General features: G+C 48.5%; 2 protein-coding genes across 2 annotated transcripts in view; one reads left to right on the forward strand and one right to left on the reverse strand.

Moving 5' to 3' along the window:
* Positions 1–5142: 5142 nt before the first annotated feature.
* Positions 5143–5607, forward strand: LOC308373359 (zinc finger HIT domain-containing protein 1-like; the record flags this gene model as incomplete). Its single annotated transcript, XM_080848824.1, has 1 exon — positions 5143–5607. One exon carries the CDS (start codon positions 5143–5145, stop codon positions 5605–5607), a length of 465 nt encoding a protein of 154 aa, XP_080704950.1.
* A 16132-nt stretch (positions 5608–21739) lies between these two features.
* Positions 21740–21969, reverse strand: part of LOC308373146 (semaphorin-4G-like) — a gene marked incomplete at its 5' end in the record, with an annotated part of 25507 nt that continues 25277 nt past the window's right edge. The window contains one exon of the mRNA XM_080848562.1: positions 21740–21969. This exon is cut by the window's right edge and continues 791 nt beyond it. Within this exon, the coding sequence (XP_080704688.1) occupies positions 21778–21969 (192 nt within the window). The 3' untranslated portion in view covers positions 21740–21777.

Raw genomic sequence — 21969 nt, forward strand, 5'->3', positions numbered from 1 at the left:
TTTGTCCCACTGTCCCATGCACCTGGAGCATGGGACAGTGGGACAAATCATTCCCTTCTATTTACATCAACAGATGGTTACTCAATTATGACAATGAACTACTGCTAATTACATTGTGCAGACAAGAAACACTGATACCCACTAAGATATATAGGAGGCAGGTCTAGCTTAGACATCACAATGCACAAAGACAGTGCACAGATAACGCTAACTAACACAGGGGCTAACACTGGCATTACAGCATAACAGACATTTGGAATGATAACAGCTATACATGCTAACACGGGACACAAAAGGGAGGCATAAATTACCAGTTTCAAAGTTAGAACATTGACACAGTTCTACCCCATTATTTCAGCGCCTTGTATGATGGGAGTAACTCAAAGTCTCTTATACCTACCTAACAATACTTTTGAAGTTAATACTTAGCTATAACGAAACACATTCTCCATCATAAAGATAATCTACTCTGAAATGAAATACAACACGCATACTTATATTTGTACTGTATTGTCAGTTTGGACAAAACAGTCTGGGTAAAGGAGTCTACATAGTGAATAATTGTAATTGGGTGAACTTTCCTTAGCACCTGTGGCCCAGTTTACCTGCTGGCATTGTTCAGGATGATCTCTGTACACACAAGAAGGTCACATGCTATTACGTCTCACAACCTCTGAACACAGTAACATAGTTGGTGATGAAAGGATAAAGTAATAGATGGATGGAATAACAGAGGGTGAGAAACAGAGACAGAAAGGAAGAATAGGGGAGAGGTGCTCACCATTGTACAAACACCATTTCATCATTGTACAAACACGATTTCACCATTGTACAAACACTATTTCACCATTGTACAAACACTATTTCACCATTGTTGTTCTCCATCAACTAAACCCAGGACACTGCAGAAAGGTAATTTATCTTTGACCCCAGGTACCCTTTCCCCTCTCAACCAGGTTGCCGAACTTTCCAAGTTGTTTGTTTTGGTATTGAGGTGTGGGCTGTAGGTGCAGGCTGGGTGTGTGCAAAGGTGAGCACTCTCTGCCTCTCTGCACAGAGGTCACCAAAGCCCAAAGCACTGCCGGCAGGTAGTCTAGCTTTGGCCCCCTGTGTCCAGGAATGTTGGTCATGCTACTTATCCGGGCCAGAGATCGCCATCATCTTTTAATTTATCTGTGATTGTATTTGTTGTGCAAAATAACTATTTATCACATTACCAGAGAAGAGGCAGATGGAAAATAGCTTTGTTTACGAGCAAGAAGAGGAAACTAGATGAACAGCAGTAGCTTCTCAAGCACAGCAAGCTAGGACAGCGCTTAAGCCACGATGACATCGACTTCCTGCGTCTCCTGCTGATCATCTCAGCTGCAGTACACTTTGGGAGCAGCCCCTGGGGACAGATATTTGCAGAAAACATGCATAAGGAAACACAGCACTTGGGCAAACTGATCCACTACTACTAGCAATTCTGGGCAGGAGATCACAAGGGCCAGCAAATAACACCTTCCAGTTAGTTTGACTAATGAGTCTCTCAGTGGTGTATGCTGTCAGCAGGTTGTGATTTGAGCTCAGAGAGGGTTTACTCTAAAGCACCTCAGTGTTCACACACTTCCTGATCCATGACCTCTGACCCCTTGCAGTATACAGTGATCCTTCCCATGCTGCACTCTGTGCTCAGGGATGAGAACCAATGGGAGAGCAACTGGACCACTGATCTCAAAAAGAAACTGGATAGCGCTCATAGATATTTTTTATAAAGGCTAGATATCCTGCCTGCGTTTCTGGCTGACGGAGTCGAATGTCCGCACATTTCTGCCATTTTGAGGACGGTATAACTCACTCCCCCTTAACATTGTGTTGGTAGTGGTACTTTTTAAATAACCAGAACTTGCTGAATTTTCACCCGATTTTCAAACGGGTTGGTTTGTTATAAACGTAAGATATTTCTTATGGCACTACATACTTATAAAGAATTATAAACATGGGTTTTCATATGAAAATAACATTGAACAAAACAGATAGGTGCCATAAATACACATGCACAAGCTATTTATGTGAAATCAATATCTAGGCTACTAAAACTCAGCATACAGAATGGCAACAGGAGATAAATGTATAATATTATTTTCACCTTTATAAAAGCAATATTACTGAAATAATAAAATCAAGGTGATCCCACGGGTCTCGTTTCAAGGGAGCGTTCAATAGAGCAGGCTGCACAAAATTCTGGCATCTTCATTGGCAATAAAGTCAGCAATTTCCTGTCGAAATCATAATGTAAGATGTTTAACAAATCAACCCGATTGGAAATCATGTGCAAACTGAAGGGCTTAGGAAGACCACATTTTTTTTGTATGTTGGTCTTAAGAGACCACGTCAACCATTCCACTACCACTTATTTCATGTATAGCGCCAACTAGTTACAAATGAAAAAGCAAAAATGGAGTGTTGTAAAAACTTTTAATTGTAAGTTGACAAGGTCAGAACTGCACGAAATCGGAGGTGTGGGATCATTATGACACCTTCTGACTGCACGTTAAGTTTCGTGGAATTCCGTTCACGGGGGGGCATGCAATAAATTGATTTATATGATTATACACCAACTGGCCTGTAGGTGGCGCGACACAGTTTTCTTTGAATATCCCGAGAACCGTAGGGCCTTGGAGGGCCAAATTGTTCTTGTTTGTTTGTGTCAAGGGGCCATGTCAACCCATACCATAACCAGTCATTACATGTATAGCGCCACCTCGTAAAAAAATAAAAAGCAAAAATGAGGTGTTTTAATCGAATATATGTCAAAGTGCTCAAAAAATTACCAAATTTGCCAGGGACATCAAGCCTGTAACCGTCCGTCTTCGGTAAAGTTTTTGTCCATGGATGCAGCAAAATGGCTCTGTAGCGCCCCCTAGAACATTGCAAAAAACCCTGCGCATTGGGGTTATTTTGGCGTAGCTTGACGGAATTCGGTACACGTCTTCATCATGCTTGGATGCACCATAAAGCCTCCGGCGCCATGGTGGCAGGTCCACAGGAAGTCAGCCATTTTGAGTGGAAGATGCGTTTTGACGGCGTTTGCACACCTTGCATCTGGTCGAACTCCTCCGACAGCTTAAATGGTAACGCCTTGAAATGTGGTCCGGCTACTCTTCAGCCATGGGCGCCTAAAAGTTATAATGGATTTTCTCATTAGTCGAAAGGTGTGGGCGTGGCAGACCCTCAAACTTTGCCAACTTGTTAGTGCTTGCCACAAAACACAAAGTCTTTTATAACTCAATCGCATGTATGTCAAAGTGCTCTAAAAATTACCAAATTTGCCAGGGACATCAAGCCTGTAACCGTTCATCTTCGGTAGAGTTTTTGTCCATGGATGGAGCAAAATGGCTCTGTAGCGCCCCCTAGAACATTGCAAAAAAACCTGTACATTGGGGTTATTTTGGCGTAGCTTGACGGAATTCGGTACACGTCTTCATCATGCATCCTAAAAGTTATATTGGTGCCTTTTTTACTTGTTGTTTAATATTTTGGAAAGGATGTTAGTGAATGATTCAGAGCATGAAGCATCACTTTTGGTCTTGTGTCTTAATTTTTCTTAAAACAATTGCAGCTGAAAATTAGTCAAATAATAACCAATAGCTTTAGTAATTGAGGGGGAAAAAAAGGCCAAATGGTAGGCCCAACATTTAGAATGTAGTTTTTCAAATCAAGAGTAGGCCTGATTTGACTAATTGGCTTTGCATCCTTTCCTTCTGGCCTTGTCTAGTCCAAAGACATGCTGTCCACCAGCTTTTTAAGTAACCTACAATGGTGCCACACTGGTGGCTTTGTATCAATTGTATCCCTGCCTGCTATTTTGTAGTACTGTAGTCCACAAAAACACCCTGAAACAACTTGTATCTCACATACTTATGCCACCAACCGAATAAGCAGGGCAATGGCAACCAGGCGCACAGTCCTTCCTCCCTCACTTTAAAAACCACCAGCCTCCACTGAATGGTAATGCCTTCAAACGTGGTCAGGTTACTCTTCAGCAATGGGGAATTAAAAGTTATGAGAGTCTTTTACAAAGTTTGAAGGGTGTGGGCGTGGCAGACCCTCAAACTATGCACTATTCACAACTCCAGTCACTTATAACTTATGTATATTGTCGAAAGTGCACGAAATTGAAAGTGGTGGATCATTATGAGACCCTCTGAATGCATGCCAAGTTTAGTGCAATTTTGTCCATGGGGGGCCATACAATAATTTTTTTTTTTATGTGACTGTACACCAACTGGCCTGTAGGTGGGCTGACACAGTTTTCTACGAATATCCCGAGAACTGTAGGCCTTAGGAGGGCCACATGTTTTTTGTATGTTTGTCTAAAGGGGCTATGTCAACCCATCCCATAACCACTCATTTTATGTATAGCGCCACCTACTTAAAAATGAAAAAGCAAACATGAGGTGATGTAATTGCAGGTATCTCTGGCTGACATAGTCAAAACTGCACCATAATGCATGGTCAAAACTGCAACAGATACACACACATACACAGTAGACATTCGTATGCACACATACACACACAGTGGACATATGTAGCCTACGCATGCACAAATAATTCCTTTAATACATAAAAATGAAACGCAAACCAATGTACACACACAAAACACATAAAAACACACAAACACACTGACAACCATGACTCATTCTGTGCCAAAACCTACTGAACAGTTCGGCGGTCATATTTTGTAACGCTTTGCGTTACGTCTAGTTTAAAAACGTTTCATGCCCCCTGCTGGCCTGCATGTTCACTATCTGCCGCCAAACTAACCAACCATCTATGCGTGTGTATACTTACAATGTCCGTGGGAAACCACTCGACAATTTTAAATATTGAGTTTGCCTCGCCAGAGATAGGCATGTATATGAATATGGAGGCTACAAATAAAGCTTAATGACAGAGTTAAATGATAGTAACTTTCCGTAAAATCGCTTAGTAGAGCTCATTAACATGTGCAAAGCTGAAATATTTAGACTCGTGTTTCACATCGACAATATTTTTCTGACGGACCAAAGAAACGTCATTTCCTATTTTATTTTTCGGGGATGCGCGAGGGATACAGCCTACATCTATTTGTCTCATTCTGCTGATATCCACTTAGAGATGGAGAAAAAGATTTCCGTACGCTCGCAGGATCCCGGTCAGAGGCGAGTGCTGGACTGTGCCACGCGACAGCGGCGTTTGAATCGTCAACTCGAGGCATTGGAAAAGGATAATTTCCAGGATGACCCACACGCTAGTCTTCCGCAGCTCGTCAAGCGGCTACCACAATTCGACGAGAATGACGAATCTGCAGGCAAAAGGAGAAGGAAGACAAGAGGCGATCACTTCAAACAGCGGTTCCGTAAAAACTTCCAGGCTCTTCTGGAGGAGGAGGAGTTGAGCGAGAACGACGGACCGAACTACCTGACCGCCTGCGCCGAGCCTTCGCCAATGCCGCAGCGGCATTTCTGTGCCATCTGCGGGTTTCTTTCTCACTACACCTGCGTGTCGTGTGGGGCTCGGTATTGCTGTGTGCGCTGCCTAGGAACACACCAGGAGACACGATGTCTGAAGTGGACAGTGTGATCTCGTTCTGTAGTGTTTTTTGGTGCCCTGGACACTGATGTGGCTTGTCGGGAAATTACTTGTGCGAGAATGTATTTGGAAGATTTATTGGAACTAACCCCAGGCCAGAGTAATTTAACTTGAACATTTATGGACTTGAACTTACGTAGAGCGAGAGTGACACCCAAACCTCTACATGAGAGCTTCATTTTGACACTTCCTCTGTGAGCGTATGTTTACAAGTTACGTAGCAGATGTTTGTCACTTTGAATTTTGCCTACTCTCTCCACTGGCGTGAAATCTGATCAGTCCCTCACACACTGTTCTTTAGCATTGGTGAAGAAAGTTTTGTTTTGTCAGAAGGTAGGCTAACAGAGTGTAAAGCAATGTAACCTACGTGGAAAATAGACCAAGACACGCAACAACACTACAGTGACATCATCTTTGACACAGGCTCTTTTGTTTAATCTAAACTGTACTTTTTCCATCTTTCTAATTTTGTTTTTATTAAACTCTTGCTGATGACGATTCATAACTGTTTTCCTGGTATATTTTGAGCTTTGAGAGATTTTGTGACTTTTTTTGTGAAGTTTGTTTCAACAACCGGCGTAAATCCATACTAGCTAGCCATATTAAAACAATTATGTTCATTGTTGTTTACAGTAATAACCTTAAAACTTAATTAATTGCTAATTTCGTTTAAACGGACTACAACTCGAGTCACGTGCCCTATCTCCACATGCCTTGTCCTATAATGGTTATCACCATGCAGTATGAAGTTTTAATATTACAAAAATATTCAGCCAGCCAGGCAGTAGCTACAAATCAACTTTTTGATCGGCCCGGTAAGGCACGCAGATCGGTGATGTCATACATACGACATGTAAAGCTAGAGGCCCGGTATTTAGCAGACGCTTTTATCCAAGCTACTTACAAGGACATTCTGTAAGGCCGGGAATCGACCGATCAACCGTTTACAAGGCTGCAACGCTGAACCCTGTACCAACAACAACCATGATTATACTGTAATGTCCCACCAAGAGTCAGGGTCTTATTAACTGGTTTATTAAAGCAGGTTCACAGGAGCATTCAAAAACCGTGGCTCACGTCTCTCAGAACTCAGTCGAACACCTTTACTTTGACCCCGTAGCCTATCAACACTGGGGGTCTCGCCCCCTCCCCCTCTCCCAGGCTGCCAAACGTGAGCGTGCCCGGAGTTAAACATAGCGCGGGCACACCACGATTGACAGCCGGTCGCTACATTACCTCCCCACATCAAAGTTCCTCGACCCCGAGGAAACAACAAATAAACAACACACTTAAACTTTAAACAAAGTCACTCATGTGGGCCGGCGGCCTCGTCTGCCTCCGGGGCCGTGCTGGCACAGCAGTATCAGGCGATGGGGGGAGTGACACTGGGAAGTGGGGCACTGGGGAGGGGGGTGTGGTGTGAGTGTCTGTGTGGGGGCTGTTGGGGGGGGTCTGTGAGGGCCTGTGAGGGAGCTGGGGGTTAGCATCTCCGTGGTAGGGGGCCAACCTGTCTCTGTGTATGGCCACTCGTCTGCCACGTGGAGGCAGCTGTACTCTGTATACCACCTCCCCTAGTCGTTCCAGCACTCTACAGGGCCCCACCCAGTCACTGTCCAGCTTATGGCAACGACCTTTCTTCCTCTGTGGGCTGTAGACCCAAACCAGCTCTCCCGGCTCCAGGTGGCGGCCCTTGCAGTGTAGATTGTAGTTTCTACGTTGTCTCACCCCCGCGCCCTGCAGTTGCACACGTGCAAAGTCATGGGCTGTCTCTATGCGGTCCTGCAGTCTCCTGGCATATTCTCGTCCTGGGGGCACAGCTGGGGTATCAGGAGGGAGGCCAAAGGCCATTGCTGGTGGGGTGCGGAGCTCTCTGCCCAGCATGAGCAGGGCTGGCGTACAAGCCGTAGATTCCTGGACGGCGGACCGGCAGGCCATCAGCACAAGCGGGAGGCGCTTGTCCCAGTCGCGTTGATGTTTGGCGGTGATGATGGCCAGCTGCTGGATCATGGTCCTGTTAAAGCGCTCTACTAAGCCGTCGCTCTGCGGATGCAGTGGGGTAGTGCGAGTTTTTTCTATGCCCATTCTTTGACACAGGTCGGCGAACACTCGTGACTCAAAGTTTCGCCCCTGGTCGCTGTGTATGGTTTGGGGCGTCCCAAAGCGGCAGACCATGCCTTCTAGCAAGGCTTCTGCTACTGTCTCTGCCTCCTGGTTAGGAAGAGCGTAAGCCTCAGGCCACTTTGTGAAGTAGTCCATGACTGACAGCACATACCTGTTCCCGCTGTCGGTGAGGGGGAGTGGACCGACAATATCCACCCCTAGTCTTTCCATGGGTGCGCCGACCAGGAACTGTTGGAGCTGGGCATGGGACTGTTCGGGGGGGCCCTTCTTCGCAGTGCAGCTGTCACACCGCCTGCAAAAGTCCTCCACATCCCTCCTGAACTGCCCCCAGTAGAAGCTCTGCCGTAGGCGACGGAGAGTTTTGGTGACCCCAAAGTGACCGGCCCCCGTGGCCCCATGTACCGCCTTCAGCACGGTCAGTCTCTCTGCTCTGGGAACCACTAACTGCCACCTAAGTTCTCCTGTCGCTGGATCCTTCCAGGCTCGCTGTAGTACCCCATCTGAGAGCCGCAGGGCCTGGAACTTTGCCCACAGCCCTTTTGTCGCTGTGGAGAGTGGTGCCACCTCCTCCCATGGTGGCCGTGACTGCATCTCCACCCACTGGAGCACGGGCTGTATGTCTGTATCGGCCTCCTGCTGTTGTCTCCACTGCGTCGCTGGGACTTCGGTGAGCTCACAGCACACCGCCACCGTGGCCCGGCTGACAACGGCTGCCTCCTGACCCTGTAACTCCCTGTCTCGTGTCTCCTTCCGGTCGCAGTGGCGGCAACCCTCTTCAGAGCAGGGTCGGCGGGACAGGGCGTCGGCGTTGGAGTGGCGGGCCCCCGCTCTATGCACCACTTTAAAGTCGTAAGACTGTAGCTCCTCCATCCAGCGTGCTACCTGGCCCTCCGGCTCTTTAAAGGACATGAGCCACTGGAGGGCGGAGTGGTCCGTCCTGACGGTGAATGGTAACCCACAGAGGTAGTATTTAAAGTGGCGGATGGACGATAACACTGCTAGGAGCTCTCTGCGTGTGACACAGTAGCGGCGTTCGTGTTTGTTAAAGGTCTTACTGTAATACGCCACCACTCTCTCACCTTCTGGGCTTAGCTGTGCCAGCACCCCGCCCGCTCCCTGGCCACTCGCGTCACAGTCCAGAATGAACGGGAGGGAGGGGTCAGCCGGAGCCAGGACAGGAGCCTCCCCCAGCGCCTTCTGTAGTGAGGTGAATGCTGTTTGACACTCGCTGGTCCACGCAAAGTCCTGGCCTTTGTGCAGTAGTCTGAACAGCGGTGCAGCCACACAGGAGAACCCCCTCACGAACCTCCTGTAATAAGAGGCTAAGCCCAGAAAGCTTTTCAGCTGTTGCTGGTCCGTTGGTGTGGGCCAGTCTTTGACAGCTCGTACCTTTTCATCCATGGTGCCGATGCCATCTCTGCCCAGCCTGTGCCCAAGGAATGACACCTCTCCCTGCATGAAGTGGCACTTTTCCGGGTGGAGTTTGAGGCCCGCTGCTGCTATGCGCTCCAAAACATGCCGCAGAGACTGGAGAGCTGCCTGGAAAGTGGGGCCGTGGGCGAGAATGTCGTCCAGGTACACCACACACTCACGCCGAGGGATTCCTGACAGCACTTTGTCCATCAGTCTCTCAAATGAGGCTGGTGAATTGCAGAGACCAAAGGGTAAGACTTTGAACTGCCAGTGGCCCCGGTTTGTGCAGAACGCAGTCTTTGGTTTGGCAGAGGGGGAGAGGGGCACCTGCCAGTAACCTGACCTCAGGTCTAGCGACGTGAACCAGGCTGACCCCGCTACCTGGTCCAGGGCTTCATCAACCCGTGGCAGGGGGTAGGAGTCCTTCCTCGTCACCCCGTTGAGTCGTCTGTAGTCCACACAGAACCTCCACTGACCGTTCTTCTTTGGGACCATGACGACAGGGGCGGCCCATGGGCTGTCAGACGGTTCTACAATGCCCGCCTGCTGCATCTCCCATAGCACCTTGTCTGCTGCTTCCTGGCGTGCCAGTGGGAGGCGACGTGGGCGTAACTTGATAGGCAGGCTGTCGCCCGTATCTATGTCATGCTGTATTAAGTGTGTGCACCCCACATCGCCTTCTTTAAACGCAAAAATGTCTTTGAAATGTAGCAATAGCTGCCACAATTCCTCACTCTGTTGGGGGTCTAGATGAGAACAGTTCTGTCGCCATATGCCGCGTACTGCCGACACAACACTTCCCTCCTCCGTTTGGGGGAGCTGGGCTGCTAATGGGTCAGGTGCCCAGCTCTTAGGGGTCTGTATGGCATGTGCAGGCTGTGGCGAAGGTGGGGCGGCTAGGTGAGGTGAGGGGGGTAGTGGCTGGTGTGTTCTGGGTAGCGGGGGCTGTAACATGCCTCTACTCAGCTGTGAGTGGGGGGGTGGGGGCCCACAGGGGTTTTTGTTGGCTTCAGCAGTGTTTGCAGACACAGTGGTTACCTGGGGTGTTGCAGGGTTGAAGCCCAAGGGGGGTGGAGCCATGTTGACAGGGCGTTCCCCTGGAAAGCACAGGGTGGCCTCTGCAAGGTCCAGCAGGCAGCCTGTGTTCTTCAAAAAGTCCAGTCCGAGAATGCAGGGGTCTTGGACTGACGCCACCCAGGCCTGGTGGTGCACTGTTTTACCACCCACCACAAATGTCAGTGTCCCTTTTCCTTTCATGGGTGACAATTCCCCCGTCACCGTCCGCAGGTGGACTGCGGTTGGCTCCAACACAGTTTGCCTGGGGAGCACATCGGGCCGCACTAATGTCACTGTAGAGCCGGTGTCAACCAGCGCCACGCACGTTACCCCCTCCACAGTGACTGGAATGTGGCAGAGGTCCCCAATTGAAGTTCGGCCCACTACCGCAACCGCCATCGGGCCAGCCGTGTCTGAGGGTGGGTGTGGGGGACAGTGGTTCGTGGTCCGCGTTGTCCCCTCTATGCGGACCCTGGGTCGTTTCCCTGGTGTCTGGGTGCTTTGGGGCATGAACGTACCAGGTGGCCGGGTCTCCCACAGCCCCAGCACAGTCTAGTGTGGTCAGGGCGCCGTTGAGTGCCCAGGGAGGCTGCTCGCACCAGTTCTGTCAGCTCCGCTGCCCATGCTGGCGTTTGCGGGACCTCCACTGCTGCTCTGACTTGAAGGCTGTGTTCCTGTGTGGGCGTGAAGGCGCGGACAGTCTCTCTCTCTGACGCCCTCTCCAACGCCTCCTGCAGCGACCGTGGGTGTGTCAGCTGCACCTCCACACGCAGCTCGGGTGGTGAAAGGGCTTGCATGAACCGGTCGCGGGCTAACTCGCTTTGTACAGCCGGTGGCATGCTGCTATATGCCCTGCGGGTAAGGCTCTCGATGTCATTGGCTAATTGACGTAGCGGCTCGCCCTGTCTTCTGAATCTATTATTTAGTTCATTGCGGAGGAGCTCCGCTCCAGTAAAGTTCCCAAACCGTCGCTGGAGAGCCCCTACCAGTGCGCCGTAGCTTTCTCTCTCATCCACATCTAGGAGCAGCAAGCATGCTAAAGCCTCGTCCGTAAGGCACATCGCCAATTGTAACGCTTTAGTCTCTTGTGGCCAGTTCTGTGACTTAGCAAGCAGTTCGAATTGCGCATGAAAAGCTTCCCAGCTCACCTTCCCGTTGTATTTTGGGGTCTTCACGGAGCTAGCTGCTACCCCTGCAGTTGAGGACTGGGCGCCGCCATCTTTGTTTACATCCATCCTTCCCGCGCCAGCGGTGACGTTTGTGGCTGCACTCCCCTCCAACTTTGGTTCGCGAGCCGGCCCTCGTCCGTTAAATCCAGCTTCAGACGCCATGGCTTCCATCGTGCCCCGAAGGTGGCCTCTGCTGTCCTCCAGCCGCCGCAGCTCCCTTTTTAAGTCCCCAAACGTCCATTCCTTTGCTCTGGCTCCGTCTCTGTCGCTCATTTCCCCAGACATATCACGGGCTGTAAACATTTTCCTCCGTCTTGCTAATCTGACTAGCCTAAACTAAACTTGTTACTAACTAACTACAGGGTACACCCTCGGTCTTCCCTAATCACTTTCCCGAAGTAGTTTTTACTTCTGACACCAATGTAATGTCCCACCAAGAGTCAGGGTCTTATTAACTGGTTTATTAAAGCAGGTTCACAGGAGCATTCAAAAACCGTGGCTCACGTCTCTCAGAACTCAGTCGAACACCTTTACTTTGACCCCGTAGCCTATCAACACTGGGGGTCTCGCCCCCTCCCCCTCTCCCAGGCTGCCAAACGTGAGCGTGCCCGGAGTTAAACATAGCGCGGGCACACCACGATTGACAGCCGGTCGCTACAATACTAACTACTAGCCTACATGTTAGGCCCTAGTTCCCAAAAAATCGAAACAATTAAAATTGTGGCTGAAAATAAACTATCGTCACCAGAATCAATAATAATTGTTTATTTATGTACATATATTATTCCTTGTTTAAACAAACCATGTCATGGAAGCAGTTGCATTATCTTTTCGATGTGGACCCGAGATATTTTTTTTCCAAAAACGTCATTCCATTCATTTAGTCCAGCGTTAGGAATGCTTCCATCACTCGAATTAATATACTTCTTATTCGTTTTGTTTGTAATAATTTAGTGCGGTGTCATTGCTCCCCTGTGCCTCTCCATGTACATGTAAAAAAATAAACCACTAGGTGGCGTAGTAAGCAAACGATTTGTTCCCATGACACTGTTGGAGCGTAATCAATGAGAGTTCCCTAAGAATGTTATCTAGACAACGTTTAGTTTTCTTAGATACCTGTCATAGACTTGTCAGATTTGACAACGGTTTTAAAATTACCTAAATTCCTAGATCAGTTTTCCACTTAATATTTTAAAATCTGCCCATTCCATTGTTCAAACACATGGACAGAGGTCTGTGTGCATAAACATTGATTGAGACGTTTTGCCATGAGGCAGCTTTGGCTGATAGTGTAATTCCTGTAGACAGTTGTCAGTTTCCCACAGTCATACACTGCCCTGAGGTAGCCAAGTCCTCTTTGGCCACTAGGTTATCACCATGAGCAAAGGTCCCTTCTGAACAAACTGCCAAATCAACACAAGTCCCTTGGCCTCTAGTTGCAAAAAAATAATACTACATTCATATTTGCTCTGTACCTTTCACCCACAAAGTACAAGTACAATTTAGGCAGAATATATTATGCATCTGAATTCCCTAAATTACAATCGGTTGTGAATATTTATGCTCACACAGTAAGCTGTTTCTAATATTTCTCAGTGAATGTTTGGCTTCTCAACACTGGCACACCACCAACGTACTGCACATTAATCAGCGCTGTCAAAACAGAGCTCAGTGTCAGGGAGGGATTATTTATTTTTTATTTATTATTATTATTTTTATTTCAGAAGGAAGATCCACAATACACTTGTTGCCATGACAGGATCCTGTCTGTTGAAGTCGACAATGAGAGGGACACGTTGCCTGGAAACCACAGGTTCAGCCTGAATGGTGGGCTGAATATTGGCAAGACAGAGCAACTCGACACACACACACACACACACACACACACACACACACACACACACAGATAGAGTGGGCAGCAGTTGCAATGCGACGTAGAGAAAGAAAAGCAGGAGCTCTTTGTTTGTTTGGCGCTTGACTCTCTTATTACCGTCTTCTGTCTACCTGTGGGATAACCTTGAAATGATTTAGTGGGTAGGACCGAGCAATATGTTTCCTCTCACAAGAAGAGCGTCACAGGGAGAGGAAGAGAACGAAAGATAAACATGATCAGTTTGTGTCGTCTGTGTTGATTCATCTCGACTGGATCTGTTCACTAGGGTGGAATACAGCAGTCTGTTCCAGCACAGTGGGGAAGCGCCTGCCCCTGACCAGACAGCCTCTATCCCATACAGTCTTATGGACCTCAGCCAGATACCTGGCGACTGTTGCTACATCTAAATTAAGACTGTCTCTCTGTCTTCCTCTTTTTTCACGGTTGCCTAGCAACATTTTACACAGTATAAAGACGGCTCTGCTCACTTCCTAGTGTGAGTGTGAGTGTGTGTGTGCGAGTGTGTGTGTGTGTGTGTGAGTGTGAGTGTGTGTGTGTGTGAGTGTCTGTGAGTGTGTGTGTCCGTGCCGCCACTCAGCACAGACATCTCGCATTACACGGAAAGAGTTCTTAAAACAGAGTTAATCCCCTGCACCTGAGGCCGAGAAAGAAGAAGAACGAAAGAAAGGAAGCGTGAGGATAGGGGGAGTGGACACTCTTCGCTGAAGAGATTAGTCTAAAACCCAGTTGAACAAAAAAAAAATCCTTCCTCCTTCTTCAGTTTCCACCAGCCAGCAGCCAGCCTTCTCAGGGGCTCCGAGAGTCGACACTGCATCTGTGGAATTTAAACTAGACTGAGTCATAAACCAGCGTAGACAGCGAGGAATCTCTGCGGCACCTGTTTCATTAGAGCCGAAGAGGGGCGGAGAATCTGGCAGAGCCGGTGTCTCCGGTTGGTGTGATCGGCGCTCTCTCCCCGACCCTCACCGTCTGCAACACCCCGTACAGAACAGGCCAAATATGTCTGCTGCGCGCGAGAGTGGCCGCTTATACATCTGTGCAGGGAGAGTGGTTGAGTGGTCCTCCACGGGGGAAGAGGATGAGAAAGAGAGTGAGGAGAGAGAGAGAGAAAGAGAGTGAGAGAGAGAGAGAAAGAGAGTGAAGAGAGAGAAAGAGAGTAAAGAGAGAGAGGCTCGCTTATACATCTGTGCAGGGAGAGTGGTTGAGTGGTCCTCCACGGGGGAAGAGGATGAGAAAGAGAGTGAGGAGAGAGAGAGCGAGAGAGAGAAAGAGAGAGAGAGAAAGAGAGTGAAGGTCGCTTGTTCATGGCTCCCACTTGTAACCACCGAGGGGAAACTCCCGAGAAAGAGAAAGAGAGTGAGGTGAGGAGAGAGAGAGAGAGAGAGAAACAGAGAGAGAGAGGGGGAGGGAGAGTGAGAAAGAGAGTGAAGAGAGAGAGGGTCGCTTGTTCATGGCTCCCACTTGTAACCACCGTGGGGAAACTCCCGAGAAAGAGAAAGAGAGTGAGGTGAGGAGAGAGAGAGAGAGAAACAGAGAGAGAGAGAGAGGGAGGGAGAGTGAGAGAGAGAGTGAAGAGAGAGAGGGTCGCTTGTTCATGGCTCCCACTTGTAACCACCGTGGGGAAACTCATGAGAAAGAGAAAGAGAGTGAGGTGAGGAGAGAGAGAGAGAGAGAGAGAAACAGAAAGAGAGAGAGAGGGAGGGAGAGTGAGAAAGAGAGTGAAGAGAGAAAGAGAGAAAGACAGTGAAGAGAGAGAGAGAGAGAAAGAGAGTGAGGAGAGAGAGAAAGAGAGTGAAGAGAGAGAGGGTCGCTTGTTCATGGCTCCCACTTGGAACCACCTTGGGGAAATTCACGAGAGGCAGTTGACTGACAGGTTTGGAGATGCCTGGGTCCCGTGGTCCTTCACAGCCTCTGCCTCAGTTCAGCACTGCCTCAGTTCATCTTCAGTCAATGGAGGGCAGGGGGGTCTGTAGTGGGTGAGCCATGGGACAAATAGACTGAGCGCGTACACAATATGTATGTGGTCGGCGCCAACGCACAGAAGCAAAGTGTGATTTCACACACTAAAAGGAGGTCTTTTCTCTTGTTCTGTGTGAAGCTCTTTTTATTTTGTCCTCATTCTGTAGGTATCTAATGAATTCACCAGTCAGACGTCATGGAGCGATAAACTGAAATACCGGTAATCTACATGTTTCAAGTTTTCGAATTGATGGATCGAAAGTACAAAAATAGTTGAGCGCCTTACTTCCCCGGGTTTGTCTCACCTTACAAGACTTAGCACTTTGTGAAGTCCTACTTGTCAGGTTGTGAATCACAGGCTGCTCGAAAAAAAACTCCTCAGTTTCTTACCCAATCAGAAGAACTGACCCAACACCCCTTACCCAATCAGAACTGACCCAACACTCCTTACCCAATCAGAACTGACCCAACACCCGCAGCCTCTCCTCTACCAAAGGCCGTCTCTCCTCAGCCTCCCTGGAGCCTGGGGAGTAAGACAGAGCAACTCGACACACACACTAACACACACTAACACACACACACACACACACACACACACACACACACACACACACACACACACACACACACACACACACACACACACACACACAGACAGATAGAGTGGGCAGCAGTTGCAATGCCAAAGGCCGTCTCTCCTCAGCCTCACTGGAGCCTGGGGAGTATCGCCTGATTCTCTGCCTATCTGATGGCCCCTGGTGCCTCCCTATGTGTCATGACACAACCAGCTCAAGGTCCATCAGTGCAGACTGAATCAGGCAGAGGTGGGGTGGGGTGGGGTGGGGGAGTTCCTCTCGTCTCTGCCCTGGTGATCTACATGCGGAGGTGTCATCGCGTGACAAATAATAGTTATTCAGTTAGTAGATATGGAATAAGGAGTGTCTTCCCAGGAGTGGGGGGGCCAAAGCACTGGAGTCTTAAACTGGTCAATGAAATAAGCCAGTAGTACATGTCCCACATTCACCTGCACACATTTACCAAACAACACATATTTGAATTCTCTCTTCCACACAGGAACAAATAATATACATCACATTAAGGAACGAGTTAGCTGTCTAGATATGTACCAAGCAGTACAACCAGTTCCAGCTGGACCTAAGAAAACACACCCCCCCCCCATTACAACAGGGTTTAGTTTCTGTTTACAGAGTGAGGGAGGCACCGTGTACGACTGGCTTACTTGACAATGTACTTTACCTCCACACACTCACCTCGCCCTCGCCATCACGGAAAGCATTACCTGGAACCACAGCCCCTCTTAAGGCCCTTGCTTGGTTCTGCGTTGAGCATGAATTGCTAGGTGCTTACACGTTGCGTTGCGGGTGTTGCCAAGCAATTCACACCCAGAACAATAGGCTTGCGTAAAATGGCGCAATTCTAGAAAAAGGGGCCAACGCACGCAAGACGTGAAAAGACGCGCAAGGGGCTCGCAAGGGGCTTGCGCGGCCTCTTGCGCTTACGCTTATGTAACTGACCATAAATCGGCCTTTAATGTCTGTTACTCTGCAAGTGGAAATGAGGCTCAGGGGGGATGTCCAACACAGTCATTACCTTTCCTCAGGAGTGACATTCTTTTCAAAGGCAGCAGAGTAGTGCCCTTTTCCATGGAACATAACCCAGCCAAGTGGGGACCTCCAGCAGCTGGGTTAGGGGTTGGATTAGGCTGTGCTGCTTGGAAACTTTACACGTGGGTATAGGCCTCCTCCGCAGGTTCCTACCCGGAGTGAGTTAAGACCCAAAAGTGTGTTTGTGTGTGTGTGTGTGTCTGTGTGTGTGTGTGTGTGTGTGTGTGTGTGTTTGTGTGTGTGTGTGTGTGTGTGTGAGTAAGTTAAGACCCGAGTGTGTGTGTGTGAGTGAGTTAAGACCCGAGTGTGTGTGTGTGTGTGTGTGTGTGTGTGTGTGTGTGTGTGTGAGTGAGTTAAGACCCGAGTGTGTGTGTGTGTGTGTGTGTGTGTGTGTGTGTGTGTGTGTGTGTGAGTTAAGACCCGAGAGCCAAAGTAAGCTGAAGTTTAAGGTGTTTATTAAACCGCTGGGTTCACTCGACTACAGTGTAAACAGATAAGTCATCACGCCCACCCGCTGAACCCGCTGGGACATACCTCGTGTGTTAACATGTTAATAGAGCATGGAAACACAAGTGTGTAAGTGTGTGTGTGTGTGTGTGTGTGTGTGTGTGTGTGTGTGTCTGCATGTATGTGTATTGGGGGGGAGCATGTATTATATTTGTCCTTAGTGTGCTCGCCCTGGCTTGCCTAGAGAAAATGAGATAGGGAGCATAGCCTGTGGTCCCAGATCCCTTGTGGGCCAAGCTTCTTAATTACTCTTATCCTCCGTTCCCTCCTCTCCTTTCCTCCTGTCTTCTGCTCTCCCCTCCTTTTTCTCATCTCTCCTCTTCTTCCCTTCCGTTGGTGAGCAGCATTTGTTCCCACAGCTACCCTCTCAGGAAATGAGTATTAATGTCCAGGCCCTGGTGATTTCACCGGGGGGATTACGGCCAGTATATTGGTATCCATCAAGAACTCTCCTGGTATTCATTTTGAGGGGGCTTACATGCGGTAAAGGGAGAGTGGAGATCTCACTACAGTATTCTAAGCTACAGTGAAACCTAGCAGCCATCATATGAACAACATAAATCTAACCAGAGGATACCTCACACAGAGTACTGTCATGCGTCCAGTGCATGGGATTTTAACAATGTTCTGTAGACTTTAATAAATCATATATTCTGCAGAATTCTGATAACCGCGAGCTAAAAATAGCAATGTGTTGTATTGTTATTTCTATGTATTGAATGGCTCTAAAAGGGACTGATTTTAAAGGCTAAAGAGCGTTTCAGCGTGATGCCTCTGGATGTTTCTTCTGGTGTCCCATCCCAGGGCACTCAGTGACAGACATGCATGCACAGAGGACTGACATGCAACTCAACTATCAACCAAATCAGTGTTTAACTGTTTTACACAACTATAAAACAACAAACATCAAGTAAGAGCCCAAATAAAACCGTACAAAACAAAATACTGAAATAAATATAATGACTTTTCTTTTGTAAAGAACACTAGATATCCACAGAGAAGTGGCGAGATTGAGAACCTGATTGACGGACAGGGACGATCTCTGTAGTGGCTTGTGGAATAACAACAATAATAACAGTAATGCACTATGCAATGTCCCTTTGAAATACTGTTCGTTCCCACGTCCATGAAACATGTCCATTCAGTTCATCCCCATCCTCTCTTCCCTGTGACAGCGTCTCCATGGCGCTGACTGGAGCACCTCTCTAAGGCCTGTGATGGAAGCAGAGGACGGGACAGGAACGGCCCCGAGCTGGTCTACGGTCACAACCATCCTCTCCCCATGTCTCTGAAGCCAGAGCTGGTCTACGGTCACGATCATCCTCTCCCCATGTCTCTGAAGCCCACGCCTCCTCAGATCTGAGAGAGAAGACAGACACGGTCCTGTTAAACAACACACACGTGTTCCTGTTAAAAACACACACGTGCACATATGTTTGAGTGGACATATTCGTCTACTTGTAAAGTCACTCTCTGTAGTGGAACTGGGAAGCAATCATGGAAGATTTTCACTTTCATATGCATAGGTAAATCCTTAAATCATGTTTAAAAAAAACTTTTGTGACTTTAAGCGTGGACAATAAAATGTGGAAGCCATGGTTAGAGTTCCTGCTGGGCCGTAAATAAATACTGGTACAGACTGACTGTATATTTGCCGTGTCATACACAACACACTGCCATCAACACTCGCTGCACTACACAGGTAGACTCAGATGTTTATAATCATAATAATAATAATAATAGCAGTTCAACTGATCCGGATGCAGTTCATTAATTAATTTGGGTGTCAGTGTTAAACCATTGCTCGATTGCCCGCGATTTCACATCTGTCCTTTCATATACTTCATGTAGGTTTGCCTTCTTGGTTTCTTTCCAAGCCCTATCGGTGTCAGCACAGACCTGATGGGGCTGTAGATGCCTGTGCTGAACATGCGATGGCTTGTCTGATCAAGTGACACATGTTAAGGTTTTTCACATTCGTATCTGGATGTCTCAAGGGGGGGGGGGGATCTGAACACACTACTCTCTCGGCCTGGGGAGGATGAAATATCATCTGAAGGAGAACAATCATTCGGGCGTTTGAGTGCTGCCAAGAAAACCTGTGGCTTTGTGCTCTGCTGGGAACTGAGAGAGAGAGGTTTGTAAGGCCATGAGAAAAACGAATGAAATACAGCCAGATGGAAAGAAGGGAAGGCTTCAGACAGATGGATAATGATAGAGAAGAGGAGTACTCGAGAAGTGAGAATGAGAGACGGGAGAGCAGCGGCAGAAAATCACAATCAGTGCAATGGAGAGAGAATCAGGGGGAAAAAAAGAGAGAATTCCAATATCAGAAAGACATATAAAAAAACGTGAGAGAGGAGGATGTAAGAAGAAGGTTGTGAGGGAGCTACACAACTAGCTTCATCAGGCTGCCCCCCCCCCCCCTCCTCCTTCTACTCTCACCAAGTAACAGCATGTCAAGGCCTCCATGTCTCCATACATGCTGAGCACAACAGGTGAAAGCACTGAGCCGAGAGAGAGAGAGAGAGAGAGAGAGAGAGAGAGAGAGAGAGAGAGAGAGAGAGAGAGGGAGCGAGAGAGAGAGAGGGAGAGAGAGAGAGAGAGAGAGAGAGAGAGAGAGAGAGAGAGAGAGAGAGGGAGAGAGAGAGAGAGAGAGAGAGAGAGAGAGCGAGAGAGAGAGAGAGAGAGAAAGAGAGAGAGAGAGAGATAAATGATATCTGGCCAGATGCCAACACAACACAAGCACCACAGCAGCCTTGAGACCCCTCTACTCAGTTGGTGCTGCTAAATTAGACCCCCCCCACCACCACCACCCCCTACCCAACATCGCGGGTGAACTGTGATATATTCGTGACAAGAGCTCCCTCTCTCCAGCATGAGTGGAGAGCTGAGAGCGGAGACAGTGCGAGAGCAGAGCGTCGACAAGTTCATTTCAGAAGAGGAGGAAGCTGGCAGGTCAACATCATCTGCTTACCTCTGCTACTTGCAGTTGTTATGGAAACCAAGTCACCACTGATCCCCCCCCCCCCCCCCCCCCACGGAAGGGAGGGAAGGAGGGATGGGGGAAGAGAGGGTGCGTGCGGAGGACTGATCTCATGGAAGTGTAGATGGGGTGGGGGGGTGTGTGTTTCTTTCCCCCTTCAAGCCGAGAGTCTATGGCCATCCAGGTGGTCTGTAGATCTAGTGGCAGATTACCCAGAGTGAACAACAATGCTCCCATATGGAAGCGATCCTATAAATCCATGTTACTAGCTCGACATGCCAAGCTCGAAGTGATCCAGTGGCTTGCTGATATAAATCTAGTCGTTGATGTCCGGTGGCTCCTGTACAAATCCATTCATCGGACGAATAATGAATTCACCCACTCAGTTTCGATCAGTGTAGGCGCTGCTGCTCCGTCCCATAATAATACTCCAGCAACGGTTGTGAACGTGTGTTCAGAAATGTCACTTCTCTCTTCAACTGTCCCTTTTAATTCTGACAAGTGACTGTTGAGAGACCCAAGGCCAGAACTCATAAAGTGCATCCAAACGATTAATACTGTAAGCATCCAAGTCTCTCGTGTTGCTGAGACTTCAAGGACAGGAACATTATGTACAAAGGCTCTGTCTGCTTAATAGGCTTTTAAAATGGACGAGTTCAAGTGGATTTTAGACTGTTTAGTTGTCAGTTTATCTTACTTCATATCAGTGTGGTTAGTGTTATCATAAATTACAAGAGCAAAAAAAAAAAAAAGCACATCATAAGACACATCAAAAAGAACAAAGACGTCGTATTGCAGACGGCTGGTTTAGACACGGAGCACGTCCCTCCTGTCTTTTTGGCCAGCTGCCTCTGTTTGGAGAGCGGATGAGTAAAGCAGGGCCAGAGTCTCTCAGCCAAGCCCTCCTTTCATCCCCCGAGCCTCGGCTAAGTCCCGGTGCCGCCCGAACACTCCCGTAGGGCAAAGTTCTGCTCGGTCCACAGCCACGGCTTTTGAGGCCGTTTCTGAGGATCACGCCTTTGTACTCCTAAGTCCGTATGCTGCCGAGCCTCTCTTGTGACCCCGCTGACCCCCCCCTCTGTCTCACTCTTCCTCAGGGATGAAGAGGAACATGGGGTGGGTGCTGCTAACGGCTGAGGTAGATACTCCATAGAAAACTCCAGAAGGTTGGTCCCCTTCGGAAGTCTCTGAAGTGCGTTGTTCACATCTGAGCCCACAATTTGCGTGGTGAATGTTGTTCGTTCATGCCAATGTATGTTTTTACACTAAAAATGTGCATGTGACATTTAATGACAGTGTAGGACCTCTAGCTGCAGGGTTAGGGGGGAGGTTTTGAAATAGTCACGGCATTCCCACTTTTCGACTTTCACGGGGGGTGGCTGCAGTTCAGTCTTCCAACCACTGAGGGGGCGCTGTGAGCAGGCAGACGGGTTAGACAGAGCTCTCATCCGGCGCGGACACCAGCTGTGTGTGCTTCCTCTTCTCCAGGATGCGGTTGAGCTCCTCGGTGAAGGAGTAGTAGAGCGGAGAGCTGCTCTCGCTCTCGCTCTGCCTCAGCAGCACGTAGCTGTTCCCGTTCATCTTCCTCAGCACGCTGGGCAGCGCCGCCGCTAGCCCGTTAGC

Source organism: Sprattus sprattus, assembly GCF_963457725.1.
Source record: "Sprattus sprattus genome assembly, chromosome: 12".
NCBI classification, from domain to species: Eukaryota; Metazoa; Chordata; class Actinopteri; order Clupeiformes; family Clupeidae; genus Sprattus; species Sprattus sprattus.